Source organism: Myotis myotis, unplaced genomic scaffold (genome assembly GCF_014108235.1).
Source record: "Myotis myotis isolate mMyoMyo1 unplaced genomic scaffold, mMyoMyo1.p scaffold_m19_p_1, whole genome shotgun sequence".
In the NCBI taxonomy this organism is placed as follows: Eukaryota; Metazoa; Chordata; class Mammalia; order Chiroptera; family Vespertilionidae; genus Myotis; species Myotis myotis.
Window position 1 is genome coordinate 204,502,956 of NW_023416313.1, and position 18,929 is coordinate 204,521,884.

Below are 18,929 nucleotides of genomic sequence, written 5' to 3' on the forward strand. Positions count from 1 at the left end.
TTAGGGTTTCTGGAATTGTTTTCTGCATATTATTTTTTCCCTTTTGATTTTTTTTTCAGAATTATGTATACATGTGCTTATTGTTATTGTATTGTAGTAAAATATACAAAACAAAACTTAACTGTTTTAGAGTGTATAATTCAGTGGCATTTAGTACATTCACATTGTTGTGCAACAATCACCACTATTTAGTTTCAGAACATTTTTATCATCCCAAAAGTAAACTCTGTACCCATTAAGTAGTCAATACCCAGCCCCTGACAGCCCCTAATCTATTTTCTGTCTCTGTGGATTCACCTCTTCTGGATATCTATAATAATAAAAGTGTAATATGCAAATTGACTGGAAGGACGTCTGGACGTCTTTCCAGATGAAGCCAGGGCTGCAGCCATGGGATCGAGGCTGCCACGGCTGTGAGGGAGGGATTGAGGCAGCCAAAATGTTTTCCACAGTGATTGCACTGTTTTACATTTCCATCAACAATATATGAGAGTTCTCATTTCTCCACATTCTCACTAACATTTATTTTGTTTTTTAGATCATCGCTATACTAGTGGTTGTGAAGTGGTATCTTACTGTGGTTTTGATTTGTATTTCCGTAATGACTAATGACATAGAGCATATTTTAAAAAAAAATATATATATTTATTTACTTTTAGAGAGGAAGGGGAGGGAGAGATAGAAACTCCATTGGCTGCCTTCTGCATGCTTCTACTGAGGATTGAGCCTGCAACCCAGGCATGTGCCCTGACTGGGAATCGAGCCAGGCACCACAGGCTGAGCAACATAGAGCATCTTTTCATTAATATATCTTCCTTGGAGAAATGTCTATTCAAGGCTTTTGCTTATTTTTTAATTGGTTGCTTGTCTTCCTGTTGTTGAGTAATAAGATTCCTTATCCATTCTGAATATTAGAACCTTAGGAGATACATGATTTACAGATATTTTTCTGTGGTTTGTCTTTTCACTTTTTTGATAGTATTTTTTCATGAGCTAAAGGTTTTCACTTTGATAATGTCTAATTTGTCTGTTTTTGTTGTTGTTGTTGTTGCTTATATTTTTGGTATATTTACGAAACCATGACCTAACCCAGTGATGGCGAACCTTGTGAGCTCAGCGTGTCAGCATTTTGAAAAACCCTAACTTAACTCTGGTGCCGTGTCACATATAGAAATTTTTTGATATTTGCAACCATAGTAAAACAAAGACTTATATTTTTGATATTTATTTTATATACTTAAATGCCATTTAACAAAGAAAAATCAACCAAAAAAATGAGTTCGTGTGTCACCTCTGACACACGTGTCATAGGTTCGCCATCACTGGCCTAACCCAAGGTCATGATCCCCATGCTTTGTTCTAAGAGTTATATAGTTTAAGCTCTTATATTGGAGATAAATGGTGTTTGATCCATTTTGAATTACCTTTTTTAATGTGGGGTAAGGGTCTACATTCTTTTGCATGTGTATATCTGTTTGTCCAACATAATTACTTGAAGAGACTATTCTTTCTCTATTGAATGCTTTTGGAACTCTTGTTGAAAATCAGTTGTCTGGCTCTGCCATCGAGGTGCGCGCGTTCGCCTCTGCCTCACCATGTCTTCCCACAAGACTTTCAGGATCAAGAGGTTCCTGGCCAAGAAACAAAAGCAGAATCGGCCCATTCCCCAATGGATTCGGATGAAAACTGGTAATAGAATCAGGTACAACTCGAAGAGGAGACATTGGAGAAGAACTAAACTGGGCCTATGAGAAATCACACATGAGAGATGACTCACATATTTATGCTGTATCCAGGTTGCCTACACCCTTAAATGATTGAAAAGATGCTACTGTCTGGACAGTTGGGGCATTTTAATTGGAAGATTAATGAACTTGTGATTTTTGCTCTGTTGATTTTTTCCTCCTGAAATAGAAGGTTGATTCAGTAATAAATGTGAGCTCTTTTAAAAAAAAGAAAAAGAAAAAAAGAAAATCAGTTGTCTATAGGTATATGGGTTTATTTCTGAACTCTGAATAGACCATTGATTTGTATGTTTATCCTTAAACCAGTACCTATCATTTTAATTACTGTGCTTTTGTACTAAGTTTTGAAATTGGAAAATGTGAATCCTTTAACTTCGTTCTTCTGTTTCAAGATTTTTTTTGGGTATTCAGAGTCCCTTGCAGTGCCATATGAATTTTAGGATAAAGCTTTTTAATATCTGCAAAAAGACCTTTGGGATTTTGATAGGAAATGCATTGAATCTATAAATTGCTTTTGGGAGTGTTGCCATCTTAAAAGTTCTCCAGTCCACAAATAAGGGATGTCTTTCCATTTATTTCAATCTTCTATAATTTCTTGTAGCAGTGTTTTATAGTTTTTAGTGTACAAGTCTTGTAGCTCTTTGGTTAAATTTATTCCTAAATATTTTATTCTTTTTGGTATTATTATAAATTTGGTATTATTATCAATTTTATTTTTGGGTTGTTAATTGTCAGTGATTAGATTTTCGTATATTGACCTTATATTCTGAAACCTTGCTGAACTCATTAGCTGTAATAGTTTTGTGTGTGTCTGTATATAAGGTCATGTCATCTGCAAGTAGAGATCATTTTACTTCTTTCCTTACAACTTGGATGCCTTTTGTTTACTTTCCTTGCCTAATTGCTCTGACTAGAACTTTTAGTGCAATGTTGCATAGAAGAGGTGAAAGGTGGATCTTTGTCTTGTTCCTGATCTTACGGGGAATGCTTTCCAGTCTTTCACCATTGAGTATGATGTTAGCTGTGGGCTTTTCAAAATTCCCTTTAGCATGTTGAAGACATCCCCTTCTAGTCCTTCATTGAGTGTGTGTGTGTTATTTTTATCATGCAAGGGTGTTGGATTTTGTAAAATGCTTTTTCTACATCGTTTAAGATGATTCTGTTTTGTTTCCTTCATTCTCTTAATGTGGTGGGTTACATTGATTGACTGTTGTATGTTGAACAACCCTTGCATTCCTGAGATAAATCCCAGGTGGTCATGGTATGTTATCCTTATGCTGCTGGATTTGGTTTGCTAGTATTTTGTTGAGAATTTTTGCATCTGTATTTATAAGGGATATGGGTCTGTGGTTTTCTTGTGATGCCTTCATCTGGCTTTGGTATCAGGGTAATGCTAGCCTCAGAGGATAAGTTCCCTTCTCTTTGGAAGAGTTTTAAGAAGGATTATTGTTAATTTTTTAAATGTTTGATAAAATTCATCTGCGAAGCCATCTTAACTCATTTCATTGCTAGTAAAGTGGAGGTAATACCTATTTTGCAGGCATTGTGAGAAATAAATGTTACGTAATGTTTGGCACATCGTACACACTCAAAACTTATTTTACTTGTTGAATAGGAGCTGCTGTACTTTGGGATTAATTTAAGGTCTGTCCTTGCCATAATGAGCCAAGAGTTTAGAAGATGGTGGGATTGAATATTCTTCTCTCCTTAGGGGTCCTTGTGTTCTAATCCCCTCACCAAGTTGCTAGGTTACCATTTAAAGGAACATGGTTCATTTATAGTTTCTGAATCCTGAGCAGTAAAAGAGTTGCTAACATTTACTGAGAAACACCCTCAAAATCGAAATATGACATGAGTCAAAATGTCAAATGTGGGTTTGAAAAAAACAGAAGTAAATAATGCCCCCCAAACATACTTTTTTGGGGTGCTTGTCACATAAATTAATCTTTGTATTTCATGGCAATGGGCAAACCCGTCCTTTTTATTTTTTTAAAATATATTTTTATTGACTTTAGAGAGGAAGGGAGAGGGAGAGAGAGATAGAAACATCAATGATTAGAGAGAATCATTGATCTGCTGCCTCCTGCATGCCTCACATTGGGATGGAGCCTATAACCCAGGCCTGGGCTCTGACCGGGAATCGAACTGTGACCTCCTGGTTCATATGTCAACACTCTATCACTGAGACATGCTGGCTGGGCAGACCCTACCTTTTTAGAATACCTAACATATACTGGAAATTAGCATCCATCATTGTAGTTTTTCCTTTACTCAAGCAATGACTATTTTCTGGAATCTATAAGATTTTGGGCTTTTTTTTTTTTTTCTTTTTTTCACATTCCTGTGATTAAAGAAAAAGCTTTTTTCTCAAACTCTGTTTTTGAATTTTCTTTATCTTCCCCATTCCTTGTTGTGTAATAATTTTTTTCACCTTCTGTATGTGAAGAACAGTTTGAATAATAATAAATCTGCTGCCTCAGATTTCTGAATTGTTAAACATTCTTGGTCTATTTTTTTCTCTTTGCTCTCCTAAATAGCTGACATAGGTCTGCTGAGATAATAATCCTGTGTTAAATCCTCTTGAGAAGTGTATCTGGGGCATTAATTATCTCCTGTTGATCTCAGCTGCTAACCTTGTTTGTTCTGTTATCTAGTAAATGTTTCATTGCATTCACTGCTAAAATTTTTGGTACAATATAATTTCATATGCTTTATTAAATATTCTAGGACCATTTTTTCCCACAATAGATACTTTCTTCTCCCCCCCCCCCCAAAACTATATATACTTTGAACATGTAAATGGGATTTCATTTTAAAGGCAACAGATATTTTCATTTAATCCTTTTATAGAATGAAGTATCATTTTATAATTTGCCTCTAATGTGTCATCTTCATAAATTTGCATTTGGATAGCCCAGCACCCGATAGAAATATGATGTACACTACATATGTAAAATTTCCAGGCCTCATTGAAAAAGTAAACAGAAATAGGTGAAATTAGTTTTAATATATTTTGTTTAATCCAAAATATCGTTTCCACATTTACTCAATATAAAAAAAATCACCGAGATAGTTTACATCCTGTGTGTGTATTTTACATTTATAGCACATTTCAATATAGTGTAAAATTTTTGTTAGGAGTACTTGATCTGTATTTATCTATATTATAAAAACCCAGTGGCCCTAATGCCGTAATGACCAAAGACCGGCGCGGGTGGGCGGGGCTGCATGATTTCGCACACTGGGCTTCTAATATTCCATAAATGAGCCCAGCTGGTGTGGTTCAGTGGTCAAGCATTGACCCAGTCAGAGCACATGCGCGGGTTGTGGGCTTGATCCCCAGTAGAAGGCGTGCAGAAGGCAGCTGATTGATGATTGTCATCATTGATGTTTCTCTCTCTCTCCCCTTCTCTGAAATCCACAGAAACATATATTCCATAAATATTATAGTTGAAAAATAAATTTTTATGCTCAGGTTATTCCAGACAAGTTTTCCAAATGAATTAAATTAATTAAAGTTAAATTTAAAAAAAATCAGTTACTCTCTCACTCTAGTCAAGTGCTCAGTGGTTACACATGGCTAGTGACTACCATATCCAACAGTGCAGCTGTAATTTTCTGACAGTCAAGACATCAGTTTTGTCTTCATTCTAGTTTCCCATGTTATTTCTGACCAAACCCTTAGGGCACTTCACCATTCCCTAGATGCTTCTGTGCTGACAGATTATTGCTTCCTTGTTTTTATTTGCTCTGCCTACAGTTAGTCCTGGAACTTGCCAGGGGTCTTTAAGTTGCCTCCCGGGATACTTGGGATTGGAGAATAGGAAATTCTACAGGCTCATGGTGGATTTGAGGCAATGTGGGTTTGGAGGCTCCGATTTTGGATGTTTGGCAGTTTGCTAGTAGGCAAGGGGGGCAGTTGGGCAGGTTCACTTGCCAGTTTCCATCTGACTAGCAGGGAAGAGAGAGCCTAGAGTTACCAGGTTTTCCAAGAGAAGCCCAGGAATCGATTGTTATATGAATTGTTCCAATTTTAAAAGGTTGGCAGCTAATTCTATGTTACATTTAAAACACCACAAGGAGTGAACCAACCATGTCGATAAGCTGGATTTGGCCCTTGGGTCGCCAATTTATAACCTTTGGTCGAACATATACTGGTAATCAGCATTATTGGTCACAGGGCTGTTGAACCCAGAACGTGAATTTGAGTTAAAATCACCAGAGTCACAGCTGCTCTATGTCATCCCACCCTGCCTTCCTCGCACTCCCCTTTTGGAACATGTTCAGTGTATCTGAGTTGGGTTAGAATTAGTAGGTGTGGATTAAAAGGAGTTGGTCACTGCTTACTACTTACATACTGAGAATCAGGCTGCCACTGAGTACAATGATAATTACATTTTCCCTCTCTATCAGGAGAAGTAGGAGAAAGTATTAATAGCATTTTTATTTTTGTATTTGCTATATAAAATGTATAATTTACTTTGTATGACACTATTAATACCTATTTTACTATGTATTTACTTTTTTAATACTATATACTATATATTTTACTATATAAAGTTTCTACTATATAAACATTTTTATTATGTATCAACAAGTATACAAGCTTTAATGTGTTAACTGACTTAGTGCTTTGAATTATCCTAGGAGGTAAGTATCTGTTATCAATTCCATTTTATAGGTGAGAAAACTGAGCATAGAAAAATGAAAGAACTTATTCAGGATGACAGCCAGGAAGTAGTAGAGGCAGGATTTTAACCCTGATAGTTCCGTTCCAGAGACATTCTCTTTCTCTTATTATCCCCTCATTTCCTCCAGTCCCATGTGATCGTTGTCTGTTTTTCCACACACTTTACTGATCACCTTCCCTGTGGCCTGGTTCTGCAAGGCAAGCACTGCAGAACAGGCTCAGAACTGGAGCACTCCTGGTCTCCAGCAGTTGACATTTTGGCTTTTTGCCAAGTGCAAAATTAGAGATGTTAGTGATCACAGTTATAATGAAAAGACTTAATATTCTTTCATTTTTCTAAGTTTTAAGAATAATACAATAAACACATGTATACTCTTTCCATAGATTCACTAGTTATTAACATTTTGCCATATCTGCTTCTCTCTGCCCCTGCCCCATCCTATATAATAAAAGCCTAATATGCAAATTGTCCCCTCGGGCAGTCTTTCCACTGGGGACGGTGTGGAGCGTCAGCGTCAGCCGTGGCACTGCGACCTTTCATTGGCTACCTAGGTGTGGGGTGACGGGGACAGAGGTGCAGTGAGAACGTGAGGTGTGAGGTGTCCTCCAAGCTCGCTCTCACTCCCTCTGCTACCTTCCCCCCAGGACGCCAGGGCTCATGCGCTGGGGAAGCCCCCGAGAGGAGCCCGCCCCACACCATCATGGCCTCTTCCCGTGAGCCAGGCTGCAGCCTCAGGTCTGGCTGGGAGAGAGCATGCTGCCTGCCTGCCTTCTGTGCAGTGCTGCTGGGTGGCCCAGAGGCCCACGCTGTGCCCTGGCCCGCAGCCTCAGGCCGCGCTCACCACATCTCCACGTGGGGACTCGGGCGCCGTGACTCAGGTTGAGGAGGGTGTGCGGGGGGGGGGGGGGGGGGGGGGGGGGCGGGGGGGGCAGGGTTTCCGGGGGCCCAGCTGCCCAGGGCCCAGACCCTTGCACTTTGATCGCCAGCCTGGCCTAGGGACCACACCTGTGCACGAATCTCATGCACTAGACCTGTAGTCATTTGAGAATTAGTTTAAGTGCTTCATACCTAAATACTTGATTCAGTATGTACCTCCTAAGAGCAAAGGCAATAATGTAGTCCTTTAAAAAATTGTTCTGTAATATTCTTTGATAACTTTTTCAAGCAATTTGTAGTGTGCATAGAAAGAGGTTGAATTTAATGAGCCAGAGTAAATGTTAGTCCTCAGGGATGGGGATATATAGAAATTTCACATGATTACAGACTTTCTTCTTAGACAGGGGTCACAAGCACAGAATGCTTGCAGGTGCCAGGCAGGAAATATGAGTGAGTGCAGTGTGGGCCTGTCCTGGAGGAAGCACTTGCACTTCCGCAGTGGACTCTTGCCGAGAGAGAGAGAGAGAAATATCTAGATTTTTATATGTTTAAAAGGTTGACAAGTTTAAAAGGTTCACAATTAATTCAATTTTTTTTAATTTTTTTTTTTATTTTTATTTTTTTTAAAATATATTTTATTGATTTTTTACAGAGAGGAAGGGAGAGAGATAGAGAGTTAGAAACATCGATGGGAGAGAAACATCGATCAGCCGCCTCCTGCACATCTCCTACTGGGGATGGGCCCGTAACCCAGGTACATGCCCTTGACCGGAATCGAACCTGGGACCCCTCAGTCCGCAGGCCGACGCTCTATCCACTGAGCCAAACCGGTTTCAGCTCAATTTTATTTTTAAAGAACAATGAGAAATGAACACACTGTCTGCAGGTTGGTGTTGGCCCTCAGGTCACCAGTTTCTGACCTCTGGTCTAGGAGAAACTGGTAATCAGAAGGATTGCACACAGAGTGCTACCTAGAGCAGGGGTTCTCAACCTTTTCAGTGCATTGGATCCTAATGAGTCTCTTTTCAGAATAATGTTTTTGTTTATTTTTAAATCAGAGTAATGTTTGTTAAGTGTATAAAAGTTACATATGACTACAAAGGAAATCATACTGAAATATTATCATAATATTTTTAAAAACCTAGATATGTGCCTTGATTAGTATAATGATCTAGTGGTAGATCTGTTAATTTCCGTAGTTTTTAAAGACTGTGAGAATAAGTGATACTTTGAGATAACTGTAACATCTGTAAAATAACATTAAAATTTCTGACCTCTACTGGTAGCAGGGTCACAGTTACTGCTAATAATACTCTGCATTGTTGCCTATATTCTTTCTCTCTCCCTCTCTCTCTCTCTCTCTCTCTCTCTCTCTCTCTCTCTCTCAGCATATATTCTTAATTGAAAGTAATGTTACATTTCAACTAGAAATTCACTAAAACAAAGATGTCATTTCTCCCCATACATGTTTAGTAACTCCCAACAAATTTCAGGTTACGAATCCCTGAAATCTGCAGCCCCTACTTGTATTGTAATAGCATAAGGTAGCAGTATAATATTATCGAGTGTAATTAAGCAAGCTACCTTCTAACAGTTTATTTCTGTCTCTACAGTGAACTTTCTGCTTACTGAACTTGAATCTGTTTTTCTTTAGAACGTTATCATTTGTCTTACAAGATTGTGCGAACAGACAGTCGCCTGGTACGCAGCATTCTGACAGCCCATGGATTTCATGAAGTAAGCTCATTTTGACTACCTCACCTAACCTGTCCAGAAGCTGAAAATCCTAGCCACCTGACTGTCAGTTACCCATGCCAATGCTAGAAAGTACATGGGACCAATGCTTAGTGGTGATGGGAGAACTTGAATTGAATTCCATGCAATACATGGAAGACATTTCCACAATTAAAAGCTTTTTTTTGTTTTGTTTTGTTTTTTTTTTCTTACTTGCTAAGTTTATAGGCTTAGGCTAGAGGCAGAGTTGCCCATAAGGAATTGTTTGTTACCCAATTAAGACCCTTTGATTGCAAACAACAGAAACAGACTCTGTTTAACATACACCAAAAGGGATTTGTAGGAAAAGTGCTCATAAGATGGTGAGCAGGATCAGGAAAAACTGCAAAGGCAGCCTTTGCAAGGAGAGACAGGACAGCTCCAGGGATCTAGGACAGGAAGCTTCAGGACCATCTCCTGTAGGCACCACGTGGAAGAGACTCAACTCCATTCGTTGTCCTTGTGCCTTTCTTCACTCAAGAATCACATTCTGGAGATAGAGTGACTGGCCCAGCTTGGGTCATGGATTCACTCTTTGGGGGAGAGAGGGACAGATGATTGGCAGGTCCTTTAAGACGAAAGAGTATGTGATTCTCAAAGTAAATGGGGAAAATTGGGATGTTGACATCAAAGGGGACAGGCAAAAATGCTGGACAGATTTCCACTGTAGAGATTTTGTTGTTGTTAATCCTCACCCAGGGATATTTTTCCATTTGATTTTTAGAGTGAGTGGAAGAGAGGGGGAGAGAGAGAGAGAAAGAAGCATCTATATGAGAGAGACACATTGATTGGTGGCCTCACTGGTGATTGAGCCTGCAACTGAGGTACCTGCCCTTGACTGCAATTGAACCCAGAACCCTTTAGTCCAAGGGCCAGAGCTCTATCCACTGAGCCAAACTGGCTAGGACCACTGTAGAGATTTTGAGACACTTGATAAAGGCATGCTTGCTAGCTCTTTATCCTAGGCTGAAGTCTGAGGTAGGCATTTTGAAGTTCTGGTACCAGTTTATATCCTGTCTTGCTGCTATTTCATCTCCAGGGCTCCCTTCCTCTCTCTCTAAATATGGCACCTACCACATCATAGGCTCAGAATACAGAATTGTTTACTGAATGTACAAATAAATTATTATGAATGAGTGGATTCTAAGTTGATTTGCTGCTATATCTGATCAGTACTTTATATGCAACATCTGCAAGAACAAAAGGATACCCTGAAAAGGGAGTTTTGGAGTTGGGCCCTCTTCTTATACTTGGATATGCAAAAATATTAAGAGAAATTGTGGACTTCTATAGAAGGATTAATTTATTCTACTTTAAAGAATGTTTTTATTGATTTTTAGAGAGAGAGAAAAGGAGAGGAAGAGATAGAAACATTGATGAGAGAGAAACATCCATTGGATGCCTCTTGCGCGCCTCTTCCTGGGGATCAAGTCCACAACCTGGGCATGTTCCTTAGCCAGGAATCGAACCAGTGACCTCTTGGTGCATGTGTCAGTGCTCAACCACTGAGCCATACCAGCAGGCTATTCTACTTTTTATGTCTGGGATTTTCCCAACTCTCCAATTCTTTAAACTTGATTAACCCCATGTTCTATGTCCTTAACTTTTTTGTCTTGCTAGGCTCACATCCTAACTGGGCCACCCCCATGATCCCATGAGTACTCTGTAGATGAAATTCTCTTTGGCCTTTTCTGCATGGCTCTTCCTGGGGAGAGGTTATCGTTGATGTTTTTTTCTTGTCCTTTTATCTGTCCTCAGGTTCACCCAAGCAGCACTGACTATAACCTAATGTGGACAGGATCCCACCTGAAGCCCTTCTTACTTCGCACCCTCTCTGAAGCACAAAAGGTTAACCATTTTCCCAGGTAATGCTCTTGTAGCTCCTTTGCTCCTTTTAAAGGCACCCGACATTATCATAGATTTAAATATAAAACCTAAAACTAAAACTTTTAGAAGAAAACAGGAGAAAATCTTTATGATTTTGGATTAGGTAAACATTTCTTAGAGATAACAGTAGAAGTACAGTCCCTGCTCTGGCTGGATAGCTCAGTTGGTTAGAGCATTGTTCCATACACCAAAATGTTGCGGGTTCAGTTCCTGGTCAGGGCAAGTAACCTAGATTGTGGGTTCAATCCCCAGTTGGGGCATGTACGGGAGGCAACCAATCAGTGTTTCTCACATCGATGTTTCTCTTTCTCTCCTGCTCCCTTCCTCTCTCTCTAAAATCAAATAAAAAAGTGTATCCTTGGATGAGGATTAAAAAGTAGTAATCTGTATATATAAACAGGGAATATGCTAATTAGCTGAGCATCACGACTGCTCAGGAGGAGCTGTGCACGCAGATGGGCGGGAGGGGACTTTGTGCCGCAGCCACGGGGAGGCTGGCGCTGGGGGCGGGCCGGAGTGGAGACACAACACACAGGAGCGCCTGCCCCCACCCCAGCGGACACAACGCAGTGACCAGGGCTATGCGGATCAGGCACGGGTCCTGGCCCCCCACGGGGTGCCTTCTCACACGATTTCAATTGCGTGCTGGGCCTCTAGTAATAAATAAAAACCTATACACAAATGCTTATGGTGACTTTATTCATAATCTCAAAAAACTGGAAACAGCTCATGTGTCCTTCCACAGGTGAGTGGATAACTGAACTGTGGGTCACTACTGAGCCATAAAACAGAGTGAAACACTGATACATGCAACCACAAGGGTAAATCTCAATTGTGTGTGTTACCTTCCGTGAAAGAAGGCAGTCTCACAAGGATACACACATCACATGATTCCCTTTTTTTTTTAAAAATATATTTTATTGATTTTTTACAGAGAGGAAGGGAGAGAGATAGAGAGTTAGAAACATCGATGAGAGAGAAACATCGATCAGCTGCCTCCTGCACATCTCCCACTGGGGATATGCCCGCAACCCAGGTACATGCCCTTGACCAGAATCGAACCTGGGACCTTTCAGTCCGCAGGCCGACGCTCTATCCACTGAGCCAAACCGGTTTTGGCAACACACACACATGATTCCCTTTAATCGACTTTCTGGAACAGGCAAAATACAGGGACAGAAAACAGGTGACTTTGCCAGGGCCTGGAGGTGATTGGGAGGGTTGACTGCAAGGGACTTGAGGTAACTTTTGGGATGTTGGAATTGTCTAAATGTTGATTGTGGTGGTGGTTACATAACTGTATGTGTTTGTTCAAATTCAGAATAATACACTAAAAAAGGTAAATTTTACTGTACATAACGTATATCTTAATGACTAAACCTGACCAAAGAAATCCATTCCATGAAAATGATGAAAAAACCTTTGGGGTTGACAGTGATAGATTTGGGATCTACTGTTCTCAGTGATTGCTCTATAACCGTGAATGTGAACTCTTCAGGTGTGATAACACTGGATCACCTCTGAGTCAGAGTTGACTGAAATGGAAGTACTTTTATGATTTTTAGGTCATATGAACTAACCCGAAAGGACCGACTGTACAAAAACATCATTCGAATGCAGCATACGCATGGATTCAAGGCTTTCCACATCCTCCCTCAGACCTTCCTGCTGCCAGCTGAGTACGCAGAATTCTGTAGTAAGTGCTTTGACTCACTGCCCATCCCCAGGAACTGAACTTGGGGCAGACGGACCTCCAGGGTTGCCTCAAGTTAGTCACCAAATTCGGGTTTCTCAAATCCTTAAAAACCTTGTGTTTCTTTAGTAAAACAGCTGCAGAGATAACTTTAAAATGGAGTTTATTCTGACTGTGTGCCTGTATATTCATTCTTAGAAAGGCTCGTTAGTATCATTTATGTAGGACACATTGGTGTCAGGTAAATGTGCTCTTGTCTTGTACACAGTCTCTTCTTCATTGACAAGAGTTAGTGCACATGTAGGGATGTGTGTACTTCTGCATATAAACTACATGTGTATCCTCTTTGGTGTCTCTTTTCCTCTTGCCATTTAGGAATATTCCTGTCCCCTTCATTTCTGGACTTATTTGTGTTCTTCGAGGTTCCGGTCTCATGCATCTTTTGGTGTTTGGAAGTACCAGTTAGTCTCACTGTTTTTCCTTGGAGTTCACACTAATTAATTGGAAACTATCCTTGGGAGCCAACTAGGGATCCCGATGTCAGCTGTGCTGCTGGTAATGCTAGATAGGAGCATGTGGCCTGCATCCCCGTGTCAGGGGGCTTCTTATTCCCTTTGCCTTGTAGTGAACTCACCTCCGCAGGTGTAAGCAGAGGAGTGGGCTGTTTCAGGCTTTCCTTCGCGGGGCAGAGCCTGACTCAGTGGGCTTAGCGCACAGGTCAGGTGTGAGGCAGGCTTGGGAGAGTTTAAATAGTGATAACTCTAATAGCTGACACTCAGGGAACATTTCCTTTCTACCAGGCCTCCTTCTAAATGGCACCTCTGCTCTGAGGTAGGTACTGTTATTGTTCCTGCCTCTGCAGATGGAGAGACTAAGATACAGAGAAGTAAAGGGACTTTGTGCAAATGGTGGGAATAGGATTCAGACCTAAATGTTCACATTATTTCCTATTTCGAGTTATGTTGAGATATGTTACTACATAATAAAAGGTAAAAATTCTGTGATAAGCAACCACAGTCTGGCCTCAGAGGCCAGGCTCTTCAGCACTGCGCTTTATTGCTAAAGGCACTGGGCAGTGCATACCCAGTGACCATTTCCCAGTGTCTGTGAGGGGGATCAGATACGACAGAGGATCAGGTGTGACAGAGGAGAAGCAGACAGTTTGCCTCTGGATGAGTCCCAGGGAGGGACTGTTTCTCTTTCAGGGTAGAGGAAGCATGGGGATAGGAAAAGCAGGGTCTCTCTAAACTTCCTGACTTTTGATACTTTTACCAGTTGGACTTAAGAATCTGGTCTGGTCACCCAGTGGAGTGTTCTTCCTCTGGGGCTTATGTCATCAGGGACAGTCACAGGCTGTACCTTGAGGCCGCCATTCCTCTGATAGCACTATTGCTGGGACCACACGTTGGCAGTTCAGTGTTTGCCCACACAGGGCTCTGAAATGGGTCGGAAGTGAGTATTAATTAGATGAATGAAGTTAAATTAATTTCAGTACTACAGTGCACTCAAAGCTGAAAAATCTGCAGTCAAGAATTTTTATATGACTTTAGCCAAGTTACTTAAACCTCTCTGTACTTTAGCTTTCTCCTCTGTAAAGAGAGACTGTTCCCAGTACTGACCTTACAGAGTTGTTGGGATGTTTAAATAGGTTAACACACGGAAAGCACTTGGAATGGTGCTTTATAGGTGCTCAATAAATGTTCAATATTGTTTCCTATTTCAAGTTACGTTGAAATATATCAATACATAATAAAAATTAAAATTTCTGTAGTAAGCCAACACGATAGCTTGAAAATGCTTCAACTAACAGGTTGGCAATTTAAAAGGGTTCCCAATATGAACTCGTCCTGTTGTTGGATTCCTGGTGAGAAGTTAAAGTCCAGAATAATTTCCTACTAAAGGAATGTAAGTTGAAAATTCCCCTTCTCCTCTTTGCTGTTGCTTATTCTGCTGTTCTTCCCACCCTTTGGAGGCAGGCTGGGGGCTGGGGAAGCTCATTCAGCTGATTGGGTAGAGTTAGGGTTCCTTCATCAGTTCAAGCCTGACCTGTCTTTCCATAGAATTGCTCCTTCAGCAATTACTCAAACTTTTATGTGTTCTTCTTTTTAACAAGAGTGAATTCAAGAGGTCAGTAGAATACATAGAATTAATACAGCTGCAACCCAAAGCCACCACATTTAGCCCCTGGGCAGTTATTACAGGTCCATGGTGTACCTCAGTCTCCCAAACAAATCACCCATTGCCATTGCCACCCAGCGGTCCCAGCAGGGACTTGCCGTGTTTGTGGAAGAGGGAGGGCAAGGAAGATGTGGTGGTAAAGAGGAATCTCCTTGGTTTCAGTCTTGCCAGGGTGCCAGTCATTCTTTGCCAGTTGTCCAGAGTTCATGACCTCTAAACGTAAATCCACTGGGAAGAAATCCAACACCATTAGGTTAATTGGGTTGTTAAATTTACATACTAGGGACAAGCCCATCGACTTCAAAGAGACATTCCCCTTTTTCATAAAGTCTGTTTTAAGTTCTCTCCTTTTGCTTTGGTGTCTACCTCACATATCATAACTTGGAAATTTCATTTTCTCCTTGACTCTTGTGTTCTGACCCTCCAGTGATTACTTGAGTGTGGGCGATAGGAGACTTTTGAGAAGGAAAGGGAGGTGAACAGGCTGGCCTTTAGAAAAATCACTGCATGAAATGAATTGGAGGGAGCAGGGGAAGGAAGCACAGTGGTCACTTTGGAGATTATTGAGTAATCCAGGTCGGAAGTGTAGCTAGATACAGCTAGGTGGCCAGAATGGACAGAATGGGAGAATAAATAAGGATTGCCAACTGACTGCTAGTAGTGAGGCAAGGGTCAAAGATATCTCCAAAGGTGTGAGTCTGAAAAGCTGGGAGCATCATTACGTCTTTCTTCAGAGAGTGTAACCAGGAACATGAAGGAGTGTTAGAGTGAGAGAGTATTAAATTTTGGACCAGGTTTGGATTTGAGGTGACTACAGGCATCCACGTCGTGATGTTGGCAGGCAGTGTTTAGTTTGCCAGAGATACAGATTCTGGAATTTGCAGGTATGGAGGTGGATGTGATTACCAAGGGAGGGAAAAATAACGAGAAGCCACACCGCAGAAAAATCAGAGGGGAGAGAGCGCAACGATGCGAACAATGACTGATGTCCCAGAGAAGGCGGGAGAGGGTTAATCAAGAGCCCCTGTGGAAGGTGAGCTTTAGGAAGGAGGCGGGCATGTCTCTCCCCTAATACAAGGAAAGGAAGGCCAAGTGATGACCCAGATGAGATTTTAGATAGAAAAGCAGGTGACTGGGTTTATGTAACAAATTACCAGCCATCTTGGGGTGTAGGGTGATGAGGACACATGCAGGAATGAAGGGCCTACAGATGGGTTTGGGTGTGTGGGAGGGACAGAAAAGTATGAAAATAGCTTGTGTAAGGCCTTTTAAAGAGAACTGATAAGGAACGGGCATGGAGATTGCCTAAAGACACTGAGATACCAGCCACGGTGGATCTCATAAATTTATGGCTTTTGTTCTAATAAGAGAAAACCTTAAACCCATCTCTGTAGAGATCTGTCCCAGAGACCAACCACTACCTCAAGAGATGTGAAAGCCTGGATATTGCCAGTAATTAGAGTGTGAGGATTGGAATACGTGGTATATATCTTTCTAGACTCCTGGTGCACTGTTGCTCGTTGCAGGATGTAGTAGAATCGGAGGGCTGTGACCTTGAACCTAGGAATCTCTTGGCAACTCCAGCCACATGTGGCCCAGTGGACAGCTTTCTCGGCCGGAAGAAGGACAAAAGAAAGATAGGGTGGCACCATTGTCAGAAAAGCAAAACTTCTCTCCCAAGCCCCAGCGGATTTCTGTTTACTTCTGATTGGTCAGAATTGTGTCCCGTGGTCACTTGCAGTTGCAAGAGAGGCTGAGAAATAATTCTAAGGAATGAGCAAAATTTTGACTTCTGCTCATTAATTGCAGTTAATTGCAGGTAGCTAGATTTTAAAGCAGTCAGTAAATTTATAGAATAATAATATTAGCACTATAAGAGAACTTAGCAAATCAGACTAAACCCCTTCATTTTGAAGATGAGACGGACAGTTTGTTTTTATTTTTTCAGTTACAGTTTACATTCAGTGTCACTTAGTATTAGTTTCGGGTGTACCGCATACTCTACAAAGTGTTCACTCCGATATGTCCAGTGCTCACCTGGCATGACACATAGTTACTACAACATTATTGACTATATTCCCTGTGTTGCACTTTACAGAACTACCAATTTGTATTTAACCCCTTCACGTATTTTACCCAATTCCCCAAACCCTCTTCCCTCTGGCAATCATCAGTCTTTTCTCTGTATCTGTGAGAGACTGGATAGTTTAAGCAAAGTGCCCTGGTGTAAAAGCCAGAATTCGAATCCAGATCTTTCTACCCCTGGTCCAGAGCCTTTTCCATTAGCCTGCACAGGCTCCCACTATAGGACCTGGGAGGCACTAGAAGGATCCCAGACCCTGTCTAGTATGTCCTCATCCTGAGAGGCTGACAAGCTTTGTAACCTGCCTTTGCCTCTTATTTTTCTTGCTTTGTAACCATATTTTTAGAACCTAGGAAAAACTCAGTCTTTGTTCTGAAACATAACACATTAAGGATAAAAGCCTAACGTGAAAGACATTGGTATTTAGAATTCCAACAATGTGATAAAAGAGAAGCACCAAAAAAGCAAAAACTTCTGATAAGGTTAGTTCACAAAGTAAGATTTATTACAGTGTTAGGTGGCAACAATTGCATTTAGCTAGATTCTCCCTTTTGTGAAAACGAGGGTTTTATAAACGTACCTGCCACTGCAAAGGGCCTGTCCCCAGACAGTTTTGGTTGTTTCCTTAGGCTTTCCTATGGCCCCCTGCATTTCCTCTTGATGACTCAGAGTGTGCCTGTAATTACTTGATCGATGTCTGCCCCTTCTACGAGTCTAATCTCTGTGAGAGCCAGGCTGTCTTTGTCACTACTGCATGGATCGATCAATCCCCTAGCAAACTGATGGACACAGATTGGGTACTTAGAAGTATTGAATGAATGAAGGTTAGAAAATTTTGTAATTTTTGTTTTCTTTACTATTAATAATTTCTTCTGTGCTCAGCTCATTGCCTCCTTAGAATCTGGGGAAAATAGCAAAATGGAAAAAAATACACATAAACTGTATACACATACACATATTCAGTGGCTTTACTTTATGAAGGCTTAATTTGTTTTATATAACCCCTAGAGGCCCAGTACACAAATTTGTGCATGAGTGGGGTTCCTTGGCCTGGCTGGCGATTGGGGCTGTTTGGGGCCATCTCGCCCCATCCTGATTGGGGCGGCGGCCAGGGGGAGGGGCTGCAGGAGGTTGGCTGGTCAGGGGAGGGACTGCGGGAGATTGGCCAGCTGCGGGGAGGGACTGGCCATGGGAGGTTGGCTGTGGGAGCACACTGACCACCAGGGGGCAGCTTCTGCATTGAGCGTCTGCCCCTGGTGGTCAGTGCATGTCATAGTGACCGGTCGACCAGTTGTTTGGTCGCTTAGGCTTATATATCTAATCTAATAAAAGACAAACATGCAAATTGACCATGCCTTTGCTATGCCTTAAGCCATGCCCACCAGCCAGTCAGAGCGACTATATGCAAATTAACCCAACCAAGATGGTGGCCGGAAGCCACGGAGCTGGAGCGAGCAGGAGGCTTGGTTGCTCCAGTGATGGAGGATGCCAAGCTTCCCAACCCGCTCTGAGCTCCACTAAGGCAACAAAGTTTCAGTTATAGAAGATAAATAAACCCCAGATACCTGCTTTCAGCTGGTCGTGGCCACGGAGCTGGAGCGAGCAGGAAGCCAAGCTTCTCGCCTGCCGCAGGGCTCTGAGCTCCACTGAAGTCAACAAAGTTTCAATTATAGAAGGTAAATAAATCCCAGAATAAAAAAAGAAAAGAAAAAAGGAGAGGCTGGGAGCTTCTGTCGGCCGGGGGCTTGGCCAGCCTGAAAACGGCCCTCAGCCCCTCACCCAGACTGGCCAGGCACCCCAGTGGGGACCCCCCACCCTAAAGGGGGTGTGGCCAGCCTGAAAACAGCCATCAGCCCCTCACCAGGCTGGCCAAACCTCCATGGGGTAAGGGTCCTCACTGGGGGGGGGGGGGGGGGGCTTGACCAGCCTGAAAACAGCCCTCAGCCCCTCACCCAGACTGGCCAGGCACCCCAGTGGGGACCCCCACCCTGAAGGGGGTGTGA

At 41.8% G+C, this 18,929-nt stretch overlaps 2 protein-coding genes across 13 annotated transcripts in view; both read left to right on the forward strand.

The window, feature by feature from the left end:
* Positions 1–18,929, forward strand: part of TTLL5 (tubulin tyrosine ligase like 5) — a 268,899-nt gene that overhangs the window by 7,519 nt on the left and 242,451 nt on the right. For 11 of the 12 annotated variants that reach the window (XM_036313636.1, XM_036313719.1, XM_036313619.1 and 8 more), the window contains 3 exons: positions 8,967–9,049; positions 10,844–10,950; positions 12,538–12,668. In XM_036313636.1, the coding sequence (XP_036169529.1) occupies positions 8,967–9,049; positions 10,844–10,950; positions 12,538–12,668 (321 nt within the window). Of the gene's footprint in view, positions 1–8,966; positions 9,050–10,843; positions 10,951–12,537; positions 12,669–18,929 lie in introns of those variants that run through there. The other variant, XM_036313710.1, reaches the window with a different exon arrangement.
* Positions 1,532–1,869, forward strand: LOC118658341 (60S ribosomal protein L39-like). The gene has a single exon (XM_036313768.1). The coding sequence runs from the start codon at positions 1,596–1,598 to the stop codon at positions 1,749–1,751; it is 156 nt and encodes a 51-aa protein (XP_036169661.1). The 5' UTR covers positions 1,532–1,595; the 3' UTR covers positions 1,752–1,869.